This window comes from Antedon mediterranea, chromosome 5, assembly GCF_964355755.1.
Source record: "Antedon mediterranea chromosome 5, ecAntMedi1.1, whole genome shotgun sequence".
NCBI classification, from domain to species: Eukaryota; Metazoa; Echinodermata; class Crinoidea; order Comatulida; family Antedonidae; genus Antedon; species Antedon mediterranea.
In genome coordinates this window covers 27708204-27733777 of record NC_092674.1, presented here as the reverse complement: position 1 = coordinate 27733777, position 25574 = coordinate 27708204, and the positions used below count along the sequence as shown (strand labels likewise).

The 25574-nt window shown below is 31.7% G+C and overlaps 2 protein-coding genes across 4 annotated transcripts in view; one reads left to right on the top strand and one right to left on the bottom strand.

The window, feature by feature from the left end:
- LOC140050203 (protein WWC2-like) overlaps nt 1-23259 on the bottom strand; it is a 30986-nt gene extending 7727 nt beyond the window's left edge. The window contains exons 1-14 of one of the 2 annotated variants that reach the window (XM_072095293.1): nt 22981-23259; nt 12888-12928; nt 12384-12452; nt 10535-10686; nt 10058-10106; nt 8934-9093; nt 7911-8046; nt 5647-5819; nt 3490-3732; nt 3053-3142; nt 2466-2637; nt 1781-2342; nt 722-836; nt 265-414 (exon numbers count right to left, since the gene is read on the bottom strand). In XM_072095293.1, the coding sequence (XP_071951394.1) occupies nt 265-414; nt 722-836; nt 1781-2342; nt 2466-2637; nt 3053-3142; nt 3490-3732; nt 5647-5819; nt 7911-8046; nt 8934-9093; nt 10058-10106; nt 10535-10686; nt 12384-12452; nt 12888-12928; nt 22981-23108 (2240 nt within the window). In that variant the 5' untranslated portion in view covers nt 23109-23259. Of the gene's footprint in view, nt 1-264; nt 415-721; nt 837-1780; nt 2343-2465; nt 2638-3052; nt 3143-3489; nt 3733-5646; nt 5820-7910; nt 8047-8922; nt 9094-10057; nt 10107-10534; nt 10687-12383; nt 12453-12887; nt 12929-22980 lie in introns of those variants that run through there. The other variant, XM_072095294.1, reaches the window with a different exon arrangement.
- A 200-nt stretch (nt 23260-23459) lies between these two features.
- LOC140050206 (deoxycytidylate deaminase-like) lies at nt 23460-25564 on the top strand. 2 transcript variants are annotated; one of them, XM_072095299.1, is made up of 5 exons: nt 23460-23657; nt 24157-24265; nt 24393-24528; nt 24830-25043; nt 25323-25564. In XM_072095299.1, exons 1-5 carry the CDS (start codon nt 23548-23550, stop codon nt 25417-25419), a joined length of 666 nt encoding a protein of 221 aa, XP_071951400.1. In that variant the 5' UTR covers nt 23460-23547; the 3' UTR covers nt 25420-25564. The 2 variants fall into 2 exon arrangements, with proteins under 2 accessions (XP_071951400.1, XP_071951399.1); XM_072095298.1 differs by having other exon boundaries at nt 24154-24265.
- Nucleotides 25565-25574: the final 10 nt, after the last annotated feature.

Below are 25574 nucleotides of genomic sequence, written 5' to 3'. Positions count from 1 at the left end.
ATTATATAAATATATTTGAAATTTTGAAATATGCAAATACTAAAATCTGTAATGTTACTACAAGTCGAACCCAACAGAGGGTCACCTACAAGTGTCCTCTGAATAGAAAACACAAATTTATGTTCAATGACACTAAAGCTTTGTCTACACATAGTCATAGTCATATCACCACCATATTTGGGCATATCATTGCCATATTTGGGCACATCACACTTTGTTTGTCAAACTAGTTTGATAGTGTAGACAGATACACTTTTTACTTACATTGCTGGACATTCCTGTAAGCCTAGGCCTTGTAGATTCACTATCTTTTCTAGGCTGATGTACAGACACCCTTCCATTGTATTATAGTTGAACAGAACCTGTAGCTGAGCACAGTCAATGTAGGCTTCAATACCAGGATCTAATTCATGTCTAAATTGAGAAACAATATGGTGTAAATATGTTTATTTATTTGATATAATGTAACATATTTACATATATTTATTTAAAGTTTCGACCCAAAAAAAATAAAAAATTTCCAATTATTGTCAGTCTGTAAAAATACATATTCTTATGTTTTTTTTTATTATAGCTATATCTAAACATTCTAGATAAATGTGAATAAAATTAGCAAGCAGTGTTTAAAAAAAAATCAAACTTTTATATTACAATTATGAAGGAAATAAATTCAAAGCAGATATCAAAAACAATTTAAAACGTTTTAGTAACAATCTCTCACCTTCTAGTGACCGCCTCGTACACGCCGCTATCACCAGCGACTGATTCGTTTGACACAGCTGCCGATACGCTTTGTGTGTACGCGGACGATGACACATTCTCTTGCGTTGTTAAATCTAAAAGAAAATACATTTATTACCAATCAATCGCAATGAATAATTTATAAAGAGAAGATAAAATCAAATTAAATTTCTTGTATTTCAGTTGCTCTGTCACGCATGCAATAATCAATAGTAATTTTCTTTCTTTACAAAATGTTTAAATAGCGTGCATGGCAGCGAATCATTAATTCTTCAAAGTTACCGCTATATTCTGTGTATATGATGCTATATTGTTAGGAAGTATTACTAGTATATAAATATGCTGAAGTATGTATCAAACATATAGGCTATGGCTATTACATTATTACTTGCAGTGATATTTCACAACATCTTCAATGCTGTAATGAAGGGTTAAAAATAGACACCTAGGCAAAGATGCTTTCAATATAATTATTAATATAAAATATGACAATCTCTGCTGGTGAATTGGGGCAAGTAGTGAAAATTGACAATTTTAGATGAGGCGCGTGCGTAAACTGCCTCATCCTGGATACGGTCCTGATCTTTGAGTATTTCTAATGATTCCTTTTTAGAATGTAAACTACCAAGCATTTATGACAAACCAATAATAAGGAAAACTCATCAATACACACAGATGGATGGATGGAGGTGTACACTACATAATATAAATCAATTGAAATCCATTGAAATATTAAAGATGTATTGTTTTATGTCATTTAAATGTCACATAATAGTTATCTACTGGGGTTTTGGTTAAATGTGACCAATTATTTTTGTAATTTTATACGAGAAAACATTATTTTTTTCTGCATTTTATTTTTTAAACAGAAGGGATTAACTTGATTAAAACCACAAATTAATCTATTCAAAGTCTGATTTAATTAATCTTCATTTTCATGTTTTGGGGGACAATACATCTTTAACTAACAACAACAAGTACATTATACAGAAATGAACTGTGTAATAAAGTAGCATTGATAAAAAGTAAACTAAATTACCAGGTGCATTTTCACGTATCGGTGACAGTGGTGTGGTATATTCTACTCCATTATCAACTCTTGTTTCTAAATCTAATGCTAGCCCTCCTTTACTATTAGATAAAAATGTAAGTTGTGAATTACTATCTCCGTTTCCAAGTCCATACAAAAATGCTGAATGCGAGTTGCACACTTCACGTTTCCCAATTTGTAAACTCGCAAGCGACGATTCAAGATCGTCTAAAGTTTGTGCTGACGACGTATTTGTGTCCACGTCCGGTTTCAGTCTCTGAACAATATGTTCTTTGTAACTTGGTGGCGGAACCGTGCCTGGTTCCAACGCATTTGAATCAACGTCTCCGCCACTAGGTGATGCTGGTGGGGAGAGTGAATTCAGAGATGATCTTGGAGATAAGGAGATGTTCGTGTTTGGGGTTCCTTGAGCGGAAAGTCCATCTTGGCTTACAAGCTGCGGGTTTTGGTTTCGGTCTAAAGTGTTAGTTGGTGTTAGCACCTCACGTATTGGTGTAATGCTATTTGGTTTTACGTTTCCAAGTCGACATCCTGGTAAAAGAGATTCAAGCTGCAAAAATGGGATGAATAAATGTATTGTGAAGATATATTCAAGTAATACAGCTATTAACAAACCAACTTTTCTTTTCATATAAATTTAACATGCAAAATAAGTTAGTGTACTTAAACGTACCTTACGCTGCATCTCCCTGACCGATATATCACTCAGATACTTGGTATGAGATGACCCATAAAGGTCAGTAAAACTTGAGGTCAATGACCCTCGACTAGATGTTAACGAGCCTTGACTGGAAGCTGCTAAAGAGCCCTTACTGGATCCCGAAGACAATGTTGTGATTGAAACACTACAAAAAAAGAAAAATATTTATACATAAAATAATGCAAATATAGTGCATTTGCATACCAGGTGGAAGACCTAATTTAAATTTTACATTTTGGATATTTATTTCACTAATTTATAGGTCCATGAAATGACAAGCTAATAATTTTTCAAACAGCCATGAAATTATCATTTGATATAACATAAATATTTCACAATGATATATGAAGAAGTTGTGTTTATGGTATGTCAGCTATCTGTAGCACCCTCAAATCATGCAGAACAAATTCCAGTTACTGTACTGTAATAAAACATCACCTTCAACACCGCAACGCTAAATTATGACATGTAAACGAAGTTGAAATATTACTTTAACGTTTCCAAAGTTATTTTGCGAATGCAGAATGCAAAACATTCAGAGTTCACTCGAGTCCACTCACGTTTTAATTTGGTTTTGGAGATGCGTTGCGAGTTTTGTCATTTCTGCCAACTCTTTCATCAGCTGATTCTTGCGCTCTTCCTTGCGAATTCTATGAAAAATTTTAATTAAGAAGAAAAAAATTTTAAAATTAAATCTATGTAACTATATTTAATAATATCATCAATTATCATTTTATAAATTACATATTTCAAATGTCTCTGTTTAAATGGCAATATCATGGTTGTGATTTGCAGTGCACATTTTGTGACTAAACTATTAGTACTGTACTATAACTAGTTTGACAAAAAAAAAGTGCAATGTGCTCAAATATGGTAGTGATATGCTCAAATATGGTATCATCGTGTCCATATATAGGCACATCATATTTTTGTTGTCACATAATGTTTCATAGTGTAGACAGACCTTTACAATATTATATGTTTAAGAATTATTTACCTGTCTCCAATCACCTGTTGGGCCTCCTCGCGAGCATCGTAAATTTCCTTGGCTAGTTTACTCCTTTCCTCCTCTAATTTTTGTTTTTCTTCCTTGGTGCGTTTCCGTGGATTCGTACATCGTAGATCACGCAAAAGGTCTTCTTTTTCGTTGATGAGCAGTAACCGATTTTTATCTTCTTTTATATTGTGCGGTGCTGCCTGGTTTTCTAAATGACTTAAATCTTTTTGTATTCTATTGATTCTGAAAATAAGTTAAAAAAAAATTATGTTAATTATAGTAACATACAGTGCAGAAATACCTAGTATAATCAGTAATAAATATTAGTAGTTTGGTATATATTTTATATGTTGTTGTATACTATTGGTTTGGAAAGAAATAACATCTTATTTGTATTTTGATTGCTTTCATTAAATTCTAGTTTTTTTATTTTGTTTTTATTAGTGACAGATCCAGGATTTTGAAATAGGGAGAAGTGGTGGCAAGCTTAAAAGTAGTGAAATGAAGTCATATTTAACGGAAAATGTTTGGCTTATTCTCCAGGGTAGGCTTACACCAAGATCGATCCTTACTGATATTAATTTAAGCGGTTTAATATCTATAAATCAACATACCATTGAAGTCTGTAGTATATTTTAATGCATTTGATAACAAAATATATACAAAGCAATTAGCACATTCTAATGACATTGGTGGTTATATTTAACAAGCCTGCAGTTACAAAGTTCAAACAAGTTAGCCAATGATCAAGGTCCAATGAGCAAATGAGTCAGTACAAAGATATGCAGCCTATTGAGAACTGAGAACTATTGAAGTGCATGTCAGATGGCTTAGCAATACATTGTTAAAACTCTTACAGTAATGTATAATGGTATACATAAACTACAAAATCAGTCAGACACACCAAAGGTAGAATTCATTGCGATATATTGTTCCCATGTTGAACAGTTTATGGCATAGTGATATTCTAAAGCGTTTTATCTAACTGTCAATTGCATTGTCAAGAAGGAGTGGAAATGCATATTTTGGCCTCATAAATATACCTGGTATTCAAATAAAAAATAGGGTAATGCGACCTCATAAATGTCCATATTAATTTTAATCACAAAGATTGTAGTGCTTTCCACTACACATCACTAATATCGTCAAATCCTATATTTTATGGGGGTTTTTTTTGCCACTTTTAAAATTATTAATATTTCATTTATCCAAAATCTTTAGAAAATATTTTTATAACAATTAATTTCTTAAAATCTTATGTAATTACAACAAAATTAAAATAGACATTAGCCCTACATGCATTGTATTATATGAGAATAAAATGTTAAAATATTAATTTATTAAAAAATAAAGTTTGCACAAATAAAAAACCAACTCCATGAGAAAATTAAGATTAAGAAAACAATTGTAGAATAAAGTTTTGTTTATTCAATACTTCTAATCTGTAAAAATGTGTGACAGTGGTTTAAACTATGCGAGATTAGTAAAGTTGTTCAGTTGATTATCGTAGCTATTCACATGAAGATAATCATTACTAAGTCCCTAGTCATTAGGTTAAGTACAGACGATACTCATTATTCAACAAGGTTTTGGAATTTAACAAATATGCGTTTCATTGTATTGTACAAAATCACCTTTATTGTTTAACAGACCTATGTTTAGGAAGTGTACAATACGGTACTCTAGTTACGCATTTTTTTATTGACGTGGCCCGGTTACAAAAGGTATGTCGAAGAGTCAAACTCTGTAATCCAGCGATTTAAACACTCCCTGAATGTAAGATTATCCTATGGTTGCACGTTAATGGCATAAGGAGATTGTCCAATCTGATCTTATAAATTGAGGTATGGATTACCCTGGGAGCACACAAAAAGGCTTATTTCCACTCTTTCATCAATGATTAAAATGCTAAACAAAATCGTCATATACAAATTTTTGTTATGATGGCAATGTTTGTGATAGTAACCACAACACAGTATAAAAATCTATCAAGCTTGGTTTTTACTTGGATGCAACGCAAAGCCGGAAGTGCACTGCGAGCATTTGACCAATCATGACACAACAGATCATCTGAACTGTCGCTTGTGATTGGTCAACTGACTTGTATCGCCAAATGAGAACAAATCTGTCATAAACAATCAAACAAAATATATGTACCTTCTATTGACTTCTTCATATTGGAAACGTAATTTAGCTTTCTCCGCTAGCCTAGAGTTCGTTAGAATACGACTGGACAGGTCCGTCTGTGACGAAGCATCCACACTCTGTGACAATAATAAATGCGGGTTGAAGTCTTGGCTGGCAAATTCTTTTTTTAACTGTACCACAGACTGTAAATGAAAAAACAAATGTTATTTACCAAAAAAAAATATCTCAATTGAATTAGAAAATGATACAGTAGAACCTATCCTTTGGAACACTCATACTATTTAGAGGACATTTTCTTGTGAATTGAACAAGGGGAAATATATTTTTACACTACAGACAACTCCTATACAGGGACTGGGTAGGTACAGTAGCTGGGTCCCAAATGTGTCCAATTAATAGAGGTCCCACTGTATTTATTCAAAAATATACAGGGGTGTATCTACAATAAAGATTTTCAATAGTATAAAGAACTTCTAGACATGCTTGTGGTCAAAATGAAGGTGGCAAGATCGAAAATAAAATTGATATTTATTTCTAATCTACCTAAAGTAAAAACACAAATGTATAAATGTAAATGGTAGAAATTAACAGACAATAACTCTAAATTTAATTTATCTTAGTCATCCTTTATAAAGTATACTATTACTAGTAAACATAATTTCTATGTATATTTTATATGTAAATGACATTGAATGGAAGTAATTTTCAACTGATAAATAAATGAATAAGTATCTATTAAGCAGAGTTTATAAAGCAACACTACTATAATATAAAATACATGAATTCTTTAACAACAATAACCAGTTCTATTTCTTTCATGTCAGAAATCTCACATGATGCTAAACAATATGAAGAGCCACATTCCAGTTTTGTGAAAAAAGACACAAGTATTTGTTGTATATAACTGGTCTATCTTTAGCACCTGGAATTATAAGCGCACTTTTGTCCTACTAAACAAAAACACCTTTCAACCGCGACAAACAAACAAATCTGGACAACAACCATTGACAAGAAAGACTACTAAAAATGGTCCGCTGAATTAAAAACGGAAAGTCTCCAAGCTATCGTACGATAATAATCAGTAAAGATTTATTTTTATCCAAGAACAATATTCTATAGTTTGTATAACCTATTGAAATTCACTTGAATGGTTAACAAAATATTTATAAAAATATGTATAGATATAAATGCATATTAATTGAATGCATGTGTGGGAAAAAAAAGGGGGAATTATTATAAATAAAAAAATTTGTAAATCTGTTTACGATTAGGTAACCTTAACTAAGATGCGTTACAGTAGTTAAAAGAAATGCTAGATTTGCGATTTAAAAAAAAAAAATAATAAAAAATAACTATTTTTTCATTTACTTTTTTTACAAAACAATGGTTGCATTCAATTTTTTTAAAGACATTCCAATTTCCATCAAAATGTTGGCCTTTATAGTGACATTCCGATTAAAATGCCAATTATAAATTTTACTGAAACTGAGGAGGAAATCAGTTTGACAAAAAAATAAACATAGTAAATCAAAATGAGGACAAATTGACTAATTAGTAATTATGATCACATGTTAAGGAACATAAAACAGGATGTTGTACAAATTCCTTTGATATGTAAAATGTTTTATTTTGTCAAAAAGTGACCTTGGTAGTAGAAAATCATGCTTCATTCATTAGCACTAGGAATTCAATATTGTTACAACAAACAAAATCAATAGGTTTACTGTAGTTTAATTATTAAGGGTGCTACTCAGGATGTTGTTGGTTGCTCTATGCTTATGCTACCTTTGTGTATTTAACACACTGAATATAAAGCTTTTTTTAAAAACAATTTAAATTAACGTAATTTCACTTGTTACAATTTAGTAATAATCCTACTTCTGGTACAATCCTACCCTCAAGAACACGAAATTGGCCCGACTTTGAGGGGTGGGACTATAACCGAGAAAACCCTCGTTCAGGAAAAAAATGATTGGTAGGCATTTGTTGTAAAAAGTCACCTAACTGGCTAGAGAGAGAGAAAGAGACCTACATCCATCCAGTCAATACTGGGACTATACCCAGGGATATGACTGTGAAATCAGACATTAAGATTGGGATTGGAACTGAAGAGGATAAACGGATAATAAACATTCTTTTTAATACAGCAACCTATATAGAGGTGCTAAATCCCAAAAGCAATGCTTGCCAAGGCCAGCCAACAGAACATATTTTAAAATGCACCCCTTAATAACATGCTACCGACTATATATTTCACACAAAGTTGTACATACTTCACATAGGTCTTGTTTTTGTTTCTCTCCTACAGCTAGTGATTGTTTGATTGAGGTGACTTCATCTATAATAGCTTTCACATCATCGACTTGGTATGTTACAGCATCCTGCCCTGCTGACATTTTCTTGTCCACACTACAGGAAAAAAAAAGGATTTAAACGATTAAACTCTGAACCAATCGTAAATAATAATAAATCATCACTAATTTTTTTTGCATCATAGTTTTTATTTTAACTACAATAATTTTGATGTTTTTTTGTAATAACCAAACATTTAAGTGCAAACTTCTGGTTCAATAGTACAATCAAAATAATGAAAAAATTCTTAACCAACCTATAATATATTTCAGAAAAAACAATAAAATACAGACAAATTGTTCAAATCAAATTCCAATCATAAATCTGTATTTTGATACTAAATTGGGTTTATTAAATGTCACATTTTTACGTGACTATTACTTATAAATTTAATAAACATTTTTGTTCCTGACCACAAACTCTTGGGTAGTGACCTCAACCAAAATGATACTTTTCAAATACTTGTATACTATTCTACTCTAACAATGTTAAATGTTTTATAGCTGTTGAGACATAATTGGAAGTATTAACTTTCTTCTTGGTTGTGACTTTTTATTTCATTGGAAATTAGCTCCTAACCACAATCTTAAGACTTGACATGAATGATATATTGTGTGTATGTTACAGATCAGTTCTACACCAAACAATAGGGAGTTTTCGATTTGCTACGAAGGAGGACCGACGATCAACCTAGGTCAGGTCAATCGATGTGCTGTCGGTCGTCGCCTGGACCTAGAAACCATCAAACCTGTTTCGGAATATTTCTGCATGCGCACAATGAACTAACACGTCGCGACGTAGTTTGGCGGTTAGTCACCGCAAATCAAAACGTCCGTAATGATAATTGTGTGATGCCTATTATTTGATTCTTTTTTTTTTGCAGACACAAAATACTTTATTATAAAAAGGAGTAGGGTTCAAATTACACTTAACGGTATTCTTACTTTGACAAGGTTTCGATTCCATGTTTATGATATTGTAATTCCGTCTGGATTTTCTGAAGCTGGTCTTGCAGCATGGCAACTCTTCTCTTGGCATTATCAACCTCAGCTTTGAGAAGGTCAGGGTCATACTTTGTACTTCCTGTTGAACTTGTTGAATTTACTGTAGAAAAAAGAAAATTACATTAAATATTTAAAATAAAAGAAAATATTAGATGATATTGGTATTTAAAAAATGAAATGAGTTACTCACTTGTGGAATGTTGTGGAAAAATATTAATTTGTATAAAACCTATTCCAATCATAGTATCTTAGTTTACCAGCAGCACACGAAAAAAAGGTTAAGAATAAACCACTTGTAGTACTCTCTGCTTCTCTCTTTCTGAACTCCAATAAATTGTACTTGTTTTTACGCCCAGAACATTTTTACAAATAATTGATAAATTCTTTTCAGAACACTAATAAGTCAGAAACCAACTAATTTAAATAAAGTCACACATACGACAAAAGAGCTACATTCTTTTAATTATTCACCTGAAACATTTCATTTTTTTTTTCACCAGAATTGAATTGCATAAGAATAGATTACACAATTTTTTTCTAGATTACAAAAATACAAATTAAGAATTCTGGAGTATTATAATAATAGTAATCGTTTTCTGCGAGTGAAATACATAATAATAGAATATGAAAACCACAGACGCAGACAAATGGAACACCTGCCTGATAAGAGAATTGACTAGTAAAGATAAGGCAAACAGTTTACACAGTTTTAAATAAAAGACATTCCTAGCATTCTGAAATGGGTAGGGCTTTTGTTTGTGCAATAATCCATTGAAAATAGGAGGTGCTTAGAGGCTTGTTTCCACCCATGGAAATCACAAGACTTTACCAAGGCCGAATAGCTGTAAATTATGGCTGATTTTCTTTGTCTGTGAGCCTACTGTAGTGTTGCTTGTGAATATTTAAGTGTCTGAGGCTAGTTTTTAGTGTTGTTGAATAATAAATAAGACACAATATTTTATTACATCTAAAGTTTTACCACTGTACAAATGTTAGTCTCTACAAGGTACTGTTGTTTATAATAGTTATTCTCATTCATAAAACATATTTTACAGTGTACTTACAACTTGATCGAGATTGCCAACCATTTAAATGGTAATTCAGATGATCAAACTGAAAAATAAAAGTAATAAATATAAAAAAAAATTGTTTTTCTGTAGTTTTTTTACTGTCAATTACAAGTATCAGCTAAAGTAACTTCACATTCATATTTATCAAAAACTAAGGTTTCATAAAATCTTAAATATGTGTCCACACACACACACACACATTTGAAACACAGAATAGAATCAAACCTATACATGTATTTAAAATTTGCGGCACATTCGAGATATGTCATTTTCAAGAGGGGCTTATAGGCATAGCCTCGACTCTGGATCCAACACAACTGAGCTCCGGAAACGAGTAAGTATATAGAAGAGGTTTTTTTTCTAAGTTGATTATCACTCTCCATCTCCTCATAGTTGTTTATTCTTATAAAATAATTTAGATTTTTCATTTCATTTTTTAAACAAAATATCATAAAAAACCCCAGTTTTTACCTCTGCTTCTGCAAGCTGTAACCGTTGTTGTTTAATGTTAACTATTTCTTGTTTTGTTTCGTATTCTCTCGATGCCGATTGTAAATAATCTTTGAGCATCTGGTCTTGTTGATGACGCCATTGTAATCGTGGATCTTCAATTTGATTTGATTCTAAGGGACAAAAGAGAAACATAATGGATGTAAAAACGTTCAGAAAATCAATGAAGAAGCCTTTTTAATGATTTTAATATAAATTTTGAAAAACTAAATTTTAGGCAACAAACTATCAAGGTTCCAGTGGCTATATTCACCAATCACACTTACGGTAAGTAAAATACAGTATTTCCTTTAAATATTAGTATTTCGCTTAACTCAATAAATATTGAATATTTCCCTTAAATTGTACTTTAATTTTTTTAATTTTTAAGGGTGATTATTTTCCTTAGACTAAGTAGTGTGAATGGTGAATATAGCCACAAGGGCTTATTATTAAATGATTGCAATAATAAAACACATTGCATTAAATCAACTAATTAATTTTTTAAATAGTTAAAATTGCAAATTCAATACATTAATTAGTGTTAGAATTGTTTTCCAATGGAAAGGTATTTCACCTTTGTGAATGGAATAAATTTTGTGATAAAAAAAGTTGAATTCTATTGGATGGCAGACAGGTGTGACAAATTAAACAGACTATAGGACATGGGTCATTAATTATCTATTGTTAATTGTAACCATAAACTAATCAACAAAATACTCGAAATATTTTCTCGCTTTTATAACAATAGGAATGCTATACAGTAGTAAAGTTGAGATTTAGTATTACACTATATATGGAATTTTTTTTGTAAAAATACAGTTTTAATAAAACTATTTTAGCAAGTAGGAATACTTGGAATAAATTATTACAAATATTAATATTAAAGATGTTGTCCTGAAAAAAAGAGTGTGGAGTGGTTAAAATGCGTTCCCACCTAGTTTATTTTATAATTAATATACTGTAACCTTAAATTTACACTTATAAAATAATTATTAATTTCACCTACATTACAGCAAAGAGGTTTTTTAAACATGGCCCATTTTTCACCTTTTTGGTTTTTTTTTTTTTTTTCTACTACCATATTTAAAAATAAATCTTCTTTACAGTTTTCGGAATATTCAGTACTGTAATTTTATTTTGAAACCTAATTTTACTTGTCATGAAATTTACAAGCAAGAAAAGAAAAAGACATAAGCCTTTATTTATAGAAATATCTAATCTAAACATATTGCAAAATCTAGTACATTCGTTCAACTGGGCACGTACTGAGTACGTAACTAAAATTCCAAATTACCACTCCTTGGAATGTACTTAGATAAACGACATAATGTTATACCTACAGTAGAGTGTATTATAACTTTGTAATGTCATATCTTACATCACCTAGGTGTCACTACATGCAGTGAAATGGTGAGAAAGAGTTTAGGCCTAAGGGAACACATCAATTTTAATTGAATAATCTTATTAGATGTTTAAAAGAAGGTTACTATGTTGTCAATGAGAACAATATTTCAGTGAATAAAAACGGCAAAATACAGAGAATTTGTTTTTTTTTAAATTAAAGAAACTACTGTTCTGTAGTAACAACAATAAGTAACAGGTGGTTTGAAAAAAATAGTTTCTAAATTCTATCAACAATTATACTACCGCTAACGTGATTGATTGAATATAAGAAAATGAAATGGTACTGTTCAATCAATATGCTGTTAGAAGAGTCAGGGGAGGGGGATATCAACATTACTGGTTGATTGAAAAAAAAACAGTAATTACAGATATCCAGTTTCTTAGATGGGCGCTCTGTAGTGTTAGGGTTGAAGAACATACTTACTATGGATATGGTTAATGTAGTAAACTCCTAATTGATCATCATATCCTTGCTCCCATCCTATTGGCAGCTCTGAAAAACAAATTTAAATTATGATATTGAACTTTTAATTAATTACATTATGCGTTTTAATCAAAAGTATTTAATGGAGAATAATGATTTTGAAACTCTATGATTTATTAGAGTAGCAAAGGCGCAAGCATTGTAACAAAACAATAATGTAAACACAGCATCATTATAATAAACAAGAAAGCTATTAAATTTAATTGGCAACGCATTTCAGATTGTGTTAAATCTCCACTTATTTGCATAATAAAATATCTATTGTATACAAAGGGCGGCTTCGTCCAACAGTGTGACGAGCATTATTAATTAAATCTTTGATCACATGCTCATCGTGGACGTTAAACTTAAATGAGTCACTTTGGTGCATAACTTAGCGTTGATGCTGGTTTATTTTTACACAAAAAAAAACGATTTATTTAAACAAAATAAAATTATATTTACCATTTTTACTGCAGTCAGCAAAGGAATATGGTTTAGTGTCCCTGCAAAAAAAAACACCAATAATTATTAATGATAAATTTATAGTGCTGTACCTGTTGAGTTACTTAGGAAAACTGTACCAATTTACATTGTAATAATAGTATACTGACTGATAAGTGATATAGCTCTTATTCTTCAATAATGCAAATGATACTACTGCATACAGTATGATACAACTTTGTTTGCGAAATAGTTATGATGTAATTATTTTTTAGAATTTAGTTGTTCAGAGACAACTCTTTGTCTGTAATAATAATAATAATACCACATTTATATAGCGCCCTTTTCATGAGTAATCATGCTCAAAGGCGCTTTACAAGCATTATTACCCCAGTATTTTTTGGGATCAAACACGTATGGAAACATACTCCCATAATGCAGCCGGTAACCAGCGCAAAGTTGTGTCTAGATCTAACTGGGTACCCATTTATACACCTGGGTGGAGAGAGGCAACGTAAGTAAAGTATCTTGCCTACGGATACAAGCAATGTGGCGAGAGTTGGATTCGAACCTAGGTCTGACGATCGGTAGTCCAACGTCCAACACACTGCGTCACACGTCTGTACCTCTCCATATAATGATAACAGTATTTCTTGTGGGTTGCTCAAGCCATAGCATTCGATTTGCAACAACCGAGTACATACCGAATCCTAGGTCATGTCAAATGACACTGTCTTCGGTCTGGACCTAGCGATACAATAAACTAAATGACATAGTTTGGTCTTCAGTCGGCCAAAAGCCAAAGCTTCATAATATCTCTATGCTCAAACTTACTGTAGTGTATGTATAGTAACCATGGCAGAATTATTTAACAAATTAATGTTTAGATGTTTAATAAAGTAGAATTCATTGGAATGTTTTGTAACTACTGTAATCTGTTGCATCTAATCTTTTCAGGAAGCTATTAACCCTAAATTATTTCCACACCATGTGATCTTGAAACTGATATGATTGACTGATTATGGAATATCTACTCTACCATCTACGAAATCAATTAAAACCTATTATTTGTAAAAATATGGGTACCTTAACATTTCTAAGCAAGTTTATTGACATCATAAAATTTTATCAAAAAAATGATTAACATCATTTTAGACTTTATAGAAGCAATAGTATTACTTTTTAAAAAGCAAATACAAATTTATTATACTTGACATATTTTTCTTCAAAATGTCCAATTAGAAATTATATAAACTTTTTAATTTTGATTTAATTGAATAGAATAACTTTAACCAGAATGAATGCAGAAAAAAAACCCAAATTAACAACACAAAAATACATTAAAAACTGAAATAAAAGGGCGTATTCTAGAGTAATTCCATTCAAATCCTAGAAAAGATCATTGAGTAGGCTGGCTTATAGAACAATAGAACGAGAACAACAGGCTACATTCCTCACACAATCTGCTCATTTTAAACCATTATTGTTGAGCACATAAATTAACAATCTCCCCAAGGAAATTAGAATTATAGATATTCAAACATTTTTATTTGTAATTTTGCCAACAGTATGCTTGCTTTTATGGGAAAATAAATATGATTTATGATTTAGTAATTATAGTTTCCTTTTACAGGGTAAATCCGTAAGCTGTGCAATATGGCAATTGTGTAAATCAATGAAGCCTTATTATAAACAAGTTGTCAACAAAAAATAATGTCAATTAATTGCAATTAATCTAAATCTACTACTAATACTACAGTATAGTATACTGCAGTACTAGTAAATTTCAATTAATCATTTATGCCGTTGTATTTTTAAGCGTAGTTGATTATACGACTTTCACTCTGACCTGTGAGTTGGAATTAATAATACGTATTAATACTAATAAATATGATAATACGGTTGATGACCTTTGTTATATAAACAATGTTAAGCATTGTTCGTAAATTATGCAGGATTATTATAAATTATACTAGGGATACAAAACAATACTATTATTATTCTTATTGGAGAAATTCCGTAGTAAATTATAACAATAAAGGTCATTCGTTTGGCCTGATTTAAATTAAAGGTGACGTTTTAAAATTGAAGTGACAGAGGCCCATAATAACAATGTTATGCATTCAATTTCCATTCTTTTTTTAAATACAGTATTCCTTTTTTAAATTTTATTTTTAACATTTTTATTTTATTTGTTATTTTTATAATATTTATATATTTTTTTTATTTTCATACGTATGGTTTCAACATATTAAAGGTTATCAAATGTTTTAACAATAATAAAGTCAATGTCATTTTTACAAATCATCTTGGTTGTTGTCACTACGACCCCATTTAATAAGTAGAACACCACCAGTTCCCCTAAGATTATTTTAAGATAAGATATTTATATATAAATTAGATCAAAATATCAAATTCATGCCAAAGTAATAAAAATAGCTACATTGCAAGTTCATTTCCAAATGTTCTCAATTTATACCAATAAGTAATCAGTATTTTGCAATAAAAACACCTCTGGCTCAATGAGCTACATAAACACCACATAACTGGGCTTCTTTGTTCAAGCCACCCCTGAGGTCCCAAAATAAAATCACTGTCTGAGGTTGCAAGGTTAACCTATTTCTAAAAATATCCCAGAATCCCTGTGGTTTCCAGCAATGATGTTAACCTTTGACACACCTTCATTGCCTCCGGTTGTTTAATTGGACCATGGAGCTATGAATGATTCCATGATTGGACGCACCTTCCGAAACCTACTGTGGTCGCCTACACCTGAGTGTTCTTCAATACACTTGTTAATCATTTTTTTCTAGTATGAAATTTGATGCTACCACAAATTGCTTTAATAAAGTGGGAACTGTTTTATTCAACATGCTGTGTTTACACACACACTACAGTAGAGTTACTCAGTTCTACACTATGCACGCTTAAGCAGACTCAAATTATATTCAAGTTAAATATGCAGTACTTGATTTAACCTCGATACATTGAAAGCCCTTCTTTGGGACATCCCTATTTAGGGGACATTCCTATTTAGGAGACATCCATATTCAGGGGACATCCCTATTCAAAGACATCCATATTCAGGGGACATCCCTATTCAAAGACATCCATATTCAGGGGACATCCATATTCAGGGGGACATCCATATTCAGAGGACATCCATATTCAGGGGACATCCATATTCAGGGGGACATCCATATTCAGGGGGACATCCATATTCAGGGGGACATCTCTATTCAGGGGACATCCTCAAACATTGAAATTGTTTTAACACTACAGCCAACCCATATTCAGAGGAAATCCCTATTTTGGGCATGAAGCTGTCTCCTTAATAGACGCTCTACTGTAACTTGGATAGGTTACACGTACAAAGGAACGATAATATTTTTAATATGTTTAAAATGACTCTTTCCATCTCAATAAAATGGATGTTTAACTACAGTACTGTATTTTTTTGCGTTCAAACTTTGATAGACCACAATCAATTTACCTCTCATTATAGAGAAACCAGAGCATACTAGTAATACTACTGTACAATACAATTCATCACATCCAACATAAATTAATTTTAGCCGATTTGAATATTTACTGTACGCGCATCATCGTAGAAAACAAATTTGGTGTATACCATGTTGACAGTAACTATGGCAACAAATGCATTAAGCGTTGAATAAAGAAATATCACTGACAAGAAATCAATGGGAATTACAGTAGTGGAGAATTTTTTTTTTGTACGAGAAAGCAGAAAATAATCATTCAATGCCAGAGCTTGTTTAAAACTGTCAAAAAATAAATCAGAAATATTTTAATTAAATGTACAGTATTAAATGTATATTTACAGTAATATTAGATAAACTTTCACTTTATTTAAACTATTTGAATTACAGATTTGTCCAGTGTAATTGTTATTACCGAGAATCGAAACAAGAAATAACCACCCACATTGAAGGAACCCATTGATACAAAATTGGCAATAAAAACATGTTATTTATTTATTTTTACGCTGATTAAATTCAGTGAAATAGTTGATTATGAGCTTGGCAGGTTCACTGAAATACTTCCGTTCTAAAAGTAGTTTCTCTCTAATAAAATTAAGAACTTGTGATCATGTACAGGGAATATTATATGTGTGGTATGTTTAATTATTTTCTGTTTTACATTTTTTATAATCATTCATTTAATTTTCAAGACTTTTAAAACAATATTATTTTACAACAATATACAAATTGTTCATACTGTACTGTAAAGAATGTTGGTACAGAATATTGGTACAGAATGTTATTAAGCTCTGTTTACACCATCAAACTTTATTTTTAAAAAATGTGCCAATGAATGAACATTTTTTTGTTAAACTAGTTTGATAGTGTAGACAGAGATTTACAGAATGTTGGTATAGAATGTTGTTACAGTAGATACAATTGAAGAGAAATCAAATAATACATTTATAATGTACTGTACAGTACATCAACCTTGCAAAAGTCTGTGAAATCGAGGTCAATAAGATCAATGTGGAAGGTCATTGTAAACTGTCAGGTGATCTATGTGATGACTGTCATGTGATCTATGTGATGACAGTAATGTGATCTATTGTCTTTGGTGATTTACTTGTGTCACCAATGTGTCAGTAGATTCATGAAAGTTCATTTACTACAGCAGGACACAAAAGTACAGTACATGTATACATTCTGATGTGTAAGTAAGACTGGCCCCTCTCCTAAGCATTTTCAGGTACTGTACAGTAGGTAGATAGAGAAGTACTGTACAGTCAGTAGTAGTAGAGGTTTCTTGGGTCGTCGGTGCTGTTGAAATTAGGCTGGGACTTAAAATAAGCTTTAGGGTGGGTGGAAGTCTTTAAAAGGTTGGTGTCCCAGCATCTCTGTATTTGGTTGGTAGAGCTACTGTACTGTAACAAAGTACCTGTACTGTGTACAGAACTACAATTAGTACTACTTGTTACTGCAGTGTTTTTATTTTACAGTAGCTACAGGTTGTTTCCAATGATAAGGACACCAGCCTTGACAAATGTCCAGAGGGTAGGAATAATATCCTGGTGGTAATGGTCAAGTGTCCATCAATAATAAAAACAAAGCTGGGCAAAAACATAAACATCTTCAGATAAGAACAAATTCAACAGTAACTCATGAAAAGTAACAAATTAAACTTCACAGATACAGCTGTCGAGTTAAAAAGTCCTTCTGTTCATGCACAGAATGACCTGTTTACATTGATTAAGTGGCAAATTGTGAAAAAGACCATTGTAAAGATTAAAAATAATAAACTGCATTTAAAAAATTAAATGAATCCTTTATTTTATGTACAAGACATATTAAATATATTTTTACTGGAACAAAATCTGTTCAACAAACAACTGTTAATTGTAAAAATCACAACTAATTGGTTTTATTGATCAATATTTAGGGCAATTCATTTTTAAAAGAACAATAACCACAGGAAACTTTACATGCTTAAATTAATATAAACAAAAAGGAAGCATTTATTAAATAATAAACAATGAAAATGTTTAAAAGTTTCACAGCTTGCTCTAGTAGCCATTATATTGGTAGTGTTACAATAAGTACTGTTGTTATAGTTAGCGGTATACCACCATATTCTACAGTACAAGACACAAAACAACATTTTTTTCTGACCTATGGGTAACAAAATATAAATTTAAAAACTTTCTTATATTTATAAATCTATTCGGTACAGCACAACAATTAAAAAATACTGTACTGTTTAAATGTAATACAATAATAAAATACTGTAAAACTAAGTTGATTAGTTTATTGAATAACTAATTAATAATAATCTAAACAAAAGGTAAAAAATATAGCTAGAAATAAACAAAAAATTAACTTTTGTTAGGACTGTACAGTACATTAAACTGATTGTGTTATACTATATATAGCCAACAGAATAGAAGCATGTACCAAAATGTACAGTACTACAGTAAGTATATAACTGTGTAAGCATTAAAAAAAAATTAACAATGCAATTGTACAAAATGTAACAAAATAATCAAATAAAAAAAAAATCTGTATAATAAATAGTGAAATAAAGGAAAACATTATTTATTATTTTCTTCCCAAGTTTATTGACATCAGTTGTGTGAAGACCAGATTAATCAGAGTTTATTATGATTAAATTGATTTATTAAGCGAGACAGATGTTAAAATTCATAGAATTCATTCATCTTTCTATTTTCACACCAGATTACTGTATATTCACTTTACAAAACTCATTTCTCAACAGTTGTTACAATTAATTTATGTAGGCCTATTATCTTAGTTTACCATGCTGAAATTAAAGCCTCATTCCATATAAAAGAAGGGTAATGAAAATGATCTTTTATGGCCAAGAAATTTCCTTTGAAAAGCCCATGGGAAAGTTGTAAAGCAAGGTTAAAAGTTGAACAATTTCTTTTCTGATACAACAATCACTTTACACAAAGCACTTTAAAAATGACTACTATAGTACATAAATCTTATTGTTTGTATACATTTTAGGAATGTCTTTATTAGAGCCATAAATCACAAACATGGAGGAGCAGATAGATCCTGTTAATAAGGATAGAGAATACTCCATTGCCTACAGAAAAGCACAATAAACCACTTGCTACAGAAATTCACTTTTACAGTACAGCAGTATGCAATACTGTATATTTTAATAAATGGTACCAATGTACAGACTTGCAATGCATATTGAATTGCAGACATTATTTTATACAAATACCATACAGTAGGATATTTTTCATTTTATTAATTGTGTACAATATACAGTTAGTAGTACTGTAGACTGTACAGTAAGTGAGTCACCCTGCAGGCATCACTCACTTTTGGAAAATTCCAAGATTTTTTTTGTATGCAATAAGTTTTTTTTCATGCAATAATGAATAAGGCATATTCACCAGTGTGATTTACATTAAATTTACTTTTGATAAGGTTTGCTATTTTTTTATTTTGGTTTGTGGGATTTACTGTAGTGATACAAGAAGTCAGTAGAAATTACCCAATTTAATGTTTTAAACATTTACAGTACTGTAGACTCAGATGTTTCACATAGGAAGTATAGACAGTTTTCAGTATATAAACATTTTTTCACCTGGTCAGCTTCTACTCAGGTACAGTAGTACATCTACTGTACATAATCAGTATAAAATTAGAAAACAAATATTTTTAAATAAAAACTCTTCTATTAGTATTAACTGTAATATCATTCAACTATATATTATTAAATAATGTAGTGAACTGATCAACAAACATTCCTTTAACTTTGGAATTCTGACTTTAGAATTCCTATAACTCAGTTGTCTACAACAAGACAAATTATCAAAATTCCTCAGGAAGCCTATGCATGAGAAGGTCTAGTCAAGGAATTCCCAGCAATATATATTAATCTACTAATCAGAAACATTAAAGAAGGGACTTGTCCTTTCAGATACAAGGGATAGGCTAGCATACTGTAATCGTGATATCATGGACCTATGTATGTCCATGGTAATACTGTATTATTATGTTCTACTGGTTTTTATGCTTTAAATAAATGTGTATAGTTGCTATAGAACCAAACTATAACAATATCTACACACATCAACTTTAATGGTTACAGTAGTTGACCTGTTACAATACACTGTTGTTTTGTACTGTAATAACGTATGAAACATTCATTAATTGAACAAACTCCAACAAGTTGATATTGTTGAAACATGAGCCTAGTGAGTATCCCATAAATTATGTAAAGTAGGCCTGTAAAAAATGTGAACTTTCATTTCCGTTGTGGGTTTTAGCATTAGTTACTTTCCTTGGTAAAAAAATGACTTTATTTACAGTAGTATATATTGGAATGTTAGGGTGGGTTGGTAAAGTCAAACAATGTATCAATCCGAATTGTTTACACCCTGTATTGTAGTAGTACACAAAGATCATTCCCCACCCACCCTGCCCTTAACTTTTGGGAATCCACCTTCTTGATCTTAAAGATACAGTAACGGACATAAGTTTGAACTACAGTACTATTTGTACTGTGAAATACAGTCCACCACAGTAATACTTAAAGTGTGGTTCCACTAGCAACTCAACATCGCATTGACACAACATTGCTGACAATTTTTACTTCACGCAGGAGAGGGGAAACACAATTATTGGAAGGGCATTTTCTTATGTTACACCGTTAGTGGGAACCAAGCTTTAGAGACTACGGCATAGTAAGGTCCGAAGGCTTAGAATTCTTCCAACATATCTTTCAATAAATAAAACAATGTCTTCTGGTGGAATGAACTCATCAATACATGGGTTCAGCTGGTCTAATATCTGCTGTAGGAATGTTTGCATAACAGTACTACTGTACAGTAAATGCTAAGCACCTCATTAGTTGAATCATAAACTGACTACTGTTTATGTGCTACTGTACAAGACAGAGAAACTGTACAGGTATGTGTTGATGTTTAATGTACCTTACTAAATATTTGGGTCAGAGTGTATAATATTTACTATGTCAATCAGTCTTGAACCTTGGTCAATGGAATGTAAAGTATACTGTAGTGAGGTCAATATAATTTGTCTGTGGAAGGCCAAAGCAATTTGTTTTTACTGTAGGCCTACTTTAATGTACATTGTGCATGAATGTGTAATTTTGTAGTATATAAGTGGGCCTAAATAATATAGTACCAAATAACTGATTAGATTACTGAATAATTTACAGAATTTTAAAATATTAATTTTGAATATACAGTACACACACAGTATAGTATACTGTAGTACCAATTCAGGACCACGAAATGTGATACAACAGTAACATCAGATGCCAAGTGCTTGTTTATGAATGACCAGACACAATGGTCAATGGAATTTGTACTTTTGGTCATTGAAATAAATAATTAAATTGTTACAGTGAATGGTCAAGGAATGTATACTATTTACTATAAGTAATCATGGAGTGTTTTAATTAGAAATGATTGATATACAATTTCTAATCTAATACTGTACAACATATTGTATTATACACAACTATTATACAATAGGCCTATTTATACACTTTGTAGTAATATACTGATAATGTATTGTTTGTACATTCTTCCTCAGATATGGCACTGTACTGTAACTAATTTTAACAGTTATATTATCTCACCCAAATTAGTGAAATGTATACTCATACTATCAATAACATGAAATCAAAACTATTATTGTTAGTTAAGTATTGTGATGATGCATAACAATCAATTAAATAGATGAGTAAAATATACCATTAAAATAAAACAACAAAAACAAATAAAATTGATACAATTAGGAAAATAAATGGTCAATGACACGCCATATGTGCACTATTTGAACATTCTTGCTTGATTAATCATGATGACCTAAACGTAAAGATGATACAGAATTTGACAAGATATACTGTGTACACTTGTACTAAAATTATGGACCTACTGTACAGAAGTATAAACAACACTGTACTGTCTGTACACTATTATGTATTAATGTAATACTAATTAATTTAAAATGTTGTATTATTTTAAAATATACATTGGTTATTGGAACAGGCCAAGTACACAATCAAAAAAATCCCTTATTTTTCTCTTTAAATCATACAATTGTATAGCTATAAACATTAGTGAAAAAAATAAAAGGTTAAAAAAAAGATTCTGGAAATATATAAAAAAACAAAAATAAAAACACTGAAGCCAACAAACAATAAAACCATTATAATAAATTCATCTTTTCACTTCCTGCAGTATTTATACATGACATTTAAATTAATCATGCCACAAGTATGCAAGTTTGTAATTGTGTAAAAAACCACATGATCGGTATGTACACAGAAGCCATGCCACCAACATTTATTTTGAATGAATTGTAACGGTAAATAAACTGTTGATAAAAACAACAATCAACAGGTTATTTTCATCAACTCGACATTTCTGATAAAAATGCTAGGATTAACTTAATTAAATTTAAGTGAAAACGTAATCGTAATTTAAATACAAACTAAAGAAACTGAACGATAACATTCGATGTTTTACTGACACAGACTTAGGCCCTAATCTAGTTAAAACAGACTATTGTTTTGGTTGCCGAATCGTTTCCGTATCGACTAAAACTCGCTTTTCACTCACCTGTCGCGCGGGTCAACCCACGAAGTTCGTTGAGTGTTATGGTCGATAAAAAATGTCTTTCCATCCGCAGCTTTTGCCTCTTCCCACCCTGGTGGCAATGGCATTTCAGCATAGCTTCTTTGTTGCATATTTTCCAAGTATTAATTTCCATTAAATTGAGGTAACTAACGTCTGATTTTGAGTACCACACAGCACCAAACTAACGCCATCTTGTGTACACACTCCAACGACGTTTACGTTTCTGGTCGGCTAATTAGCATAACAGAGGAACAGTAATTTGCATAATAAGGACCTGCTCAGCGGTAGCTGGATTACGTTGTGAGAAAAGTATGCCGACAATTCGAAGGAGTTTTAAGCGGGCAGCAATCAACAAAAACGTGACCTAACCACTGTCAGTCTGTAGTAATAATATAACGAAACCATAGAAAAACTGTTGCATTAGCGGATCAGGCTAGGCAATGAACGCGCGCTTTAGGGAAAAACAGGGGGCGACAAATAAGAATTTTAAGATATGTCGATGACGTAATATGATTGGTTGGAAAACGCGCGAATGAAAAAAACATAAACATGGGTGATGGTCGGATTCCGGTCAACTTCAATCAGCAATTGTTTGACGCTGGATCACCACCTTTAAAAAAAAGATCGGTATCAGGTGAAGTAGGTCTACACAATATGAGGTAACTCTAGGCATATAATTAAAATTTGCAATGGGTAAGGTACCGGTCCTCCTACAGGCTACAACACACATTTTGTGTTTGAGGAGGCCTAGGCTAGGCTAGGCCTTCTTGAGCCAGGCCTGGCTAGACTCTAGACTAGAGTGGACTAGAGTAGGGGGCCTACTACTAGCCGCCCTTGACTAATAATAGAGCTAGCAATCAGTACAGTAGTACTACTCTAGTAGTTAGTAGTAGTAGGCCTGTTACAGTACACAGACAGGGCAAGCTGGGCTAACCAGGCAGAGCCGGCCCATGGCATACATAGAGCTAGCTTTAGCATCTAGCTAGACTAGGCGAACTATAGCCTGCCTCTCCTGGAGAAAGGGGGTAGACTATACTCAACTGTTAGGCACACTCAACTGTATTATAGTAGTAGGCAAAAATATTATTTTATAAATATTTTTATTTAATAAAATTATTAATAATTATTGAATTTTTCTTTTTTTTAACCCACAAGCAGCAGCCAGCAAGATTTAAACAAGAAGCGAGATGACTATTTAAGCTGGGATGACTATTTTATGGCGATAGCATTCCTGTCTGCACAACGAAGTAAAGATCCAAGTTCTCAGGTCAAACTACTTTTCTTTCACGTCGTAACTGAGTATTTAAGTACATGGTAAAACGGTACTTGTTTTACTTACATGTTCTCAAAACGCAATCGGCCTACATTCACATAAAAAAATTGTTTCCATATAGGTGGGTGCATGTATAGTAAATAATGATAAAAGAATTGTTGGGATTGGTTACAATGGAATGCCAACCGGATGCGACGACGAAAAGCTCCCATGGAAAAGGAACGCAGACAATTGGCTGGAAACAAAGTATCCTTACGGTAAATCTCCAAACAATATGACGAAAATAAATTTTTAAAATACTGGCCAGCTTAAGCAAGTACATTGTTGTAACTCAAATGAGCCAATTACCTCTTGATAAATTTGTATATTCATTTTTAGACACGACCAGGAACATTTTCAGCTTAGGTTTTAAAGTTGTAAATAAAACATTGTATTGTGTGTATTGCACTTTATTAAAATATTAAATGCATGATTAACAAATATAACCATAAGACAGATATGTATTATTATTATGAATGTTATTTTATACATATATAATATTTGATGTTTTAATTTCAGTATGCCATGCAGAAGTAAACGCAATAATGAATAAGAACTCGGCCGATTTAAAAGGGTGTACCATGTACGTCGCTTTGTTTCCGTGCAACGAATGCGCAAAAATTGTTATCCAATCAGGGATCAAGACCGTCATATATTTGTCCGACAAATACCACAATGATGACAAAATGATTGCCTCAAGGAAACTGTTGCAATTAGCGGGTGTAAAATATAGGTACGTCCAGACCAACATGTAAGTTGGTGTGAGGGAAATCAATTACATCCATTCATGTACATTATATGCGGGAGGAATTAATGGAATCCGCCTGGCTACTGTTACCGATTCAGAAATCCCTCTGGTCGCCATGGAGTAAGTCAGTCCCATAATTGCTTCGTTTTTAGTAAATGGTCATTATCCCATCACTCTTGGGTAAAGATGACAAAGAGGATTCATTGATAATATTATACTTTTTTTCAGACATTAAATAGTGGTATTATTTCCTTTTTTTTACAGGCAATTTACACCATCAATGTCAAAGGTCACCATTGATTTCAACTCTATCGAACCAAATATTGTTCCAAGCCCTTTTACCTCAGTTGCTTCACCATAGAAGTCTTCACTCTTTGTTCCTTCCTTGGTGTAAAAAGTACACCTAAAGGTGTGATTATGTTAATACAGAACTCTGTCGACCATAATAGTTCATTTCAGTGGGTAATACATACACTCGCACATCTAGCATTTTCTAATAAATTTCGACAAAAAAAC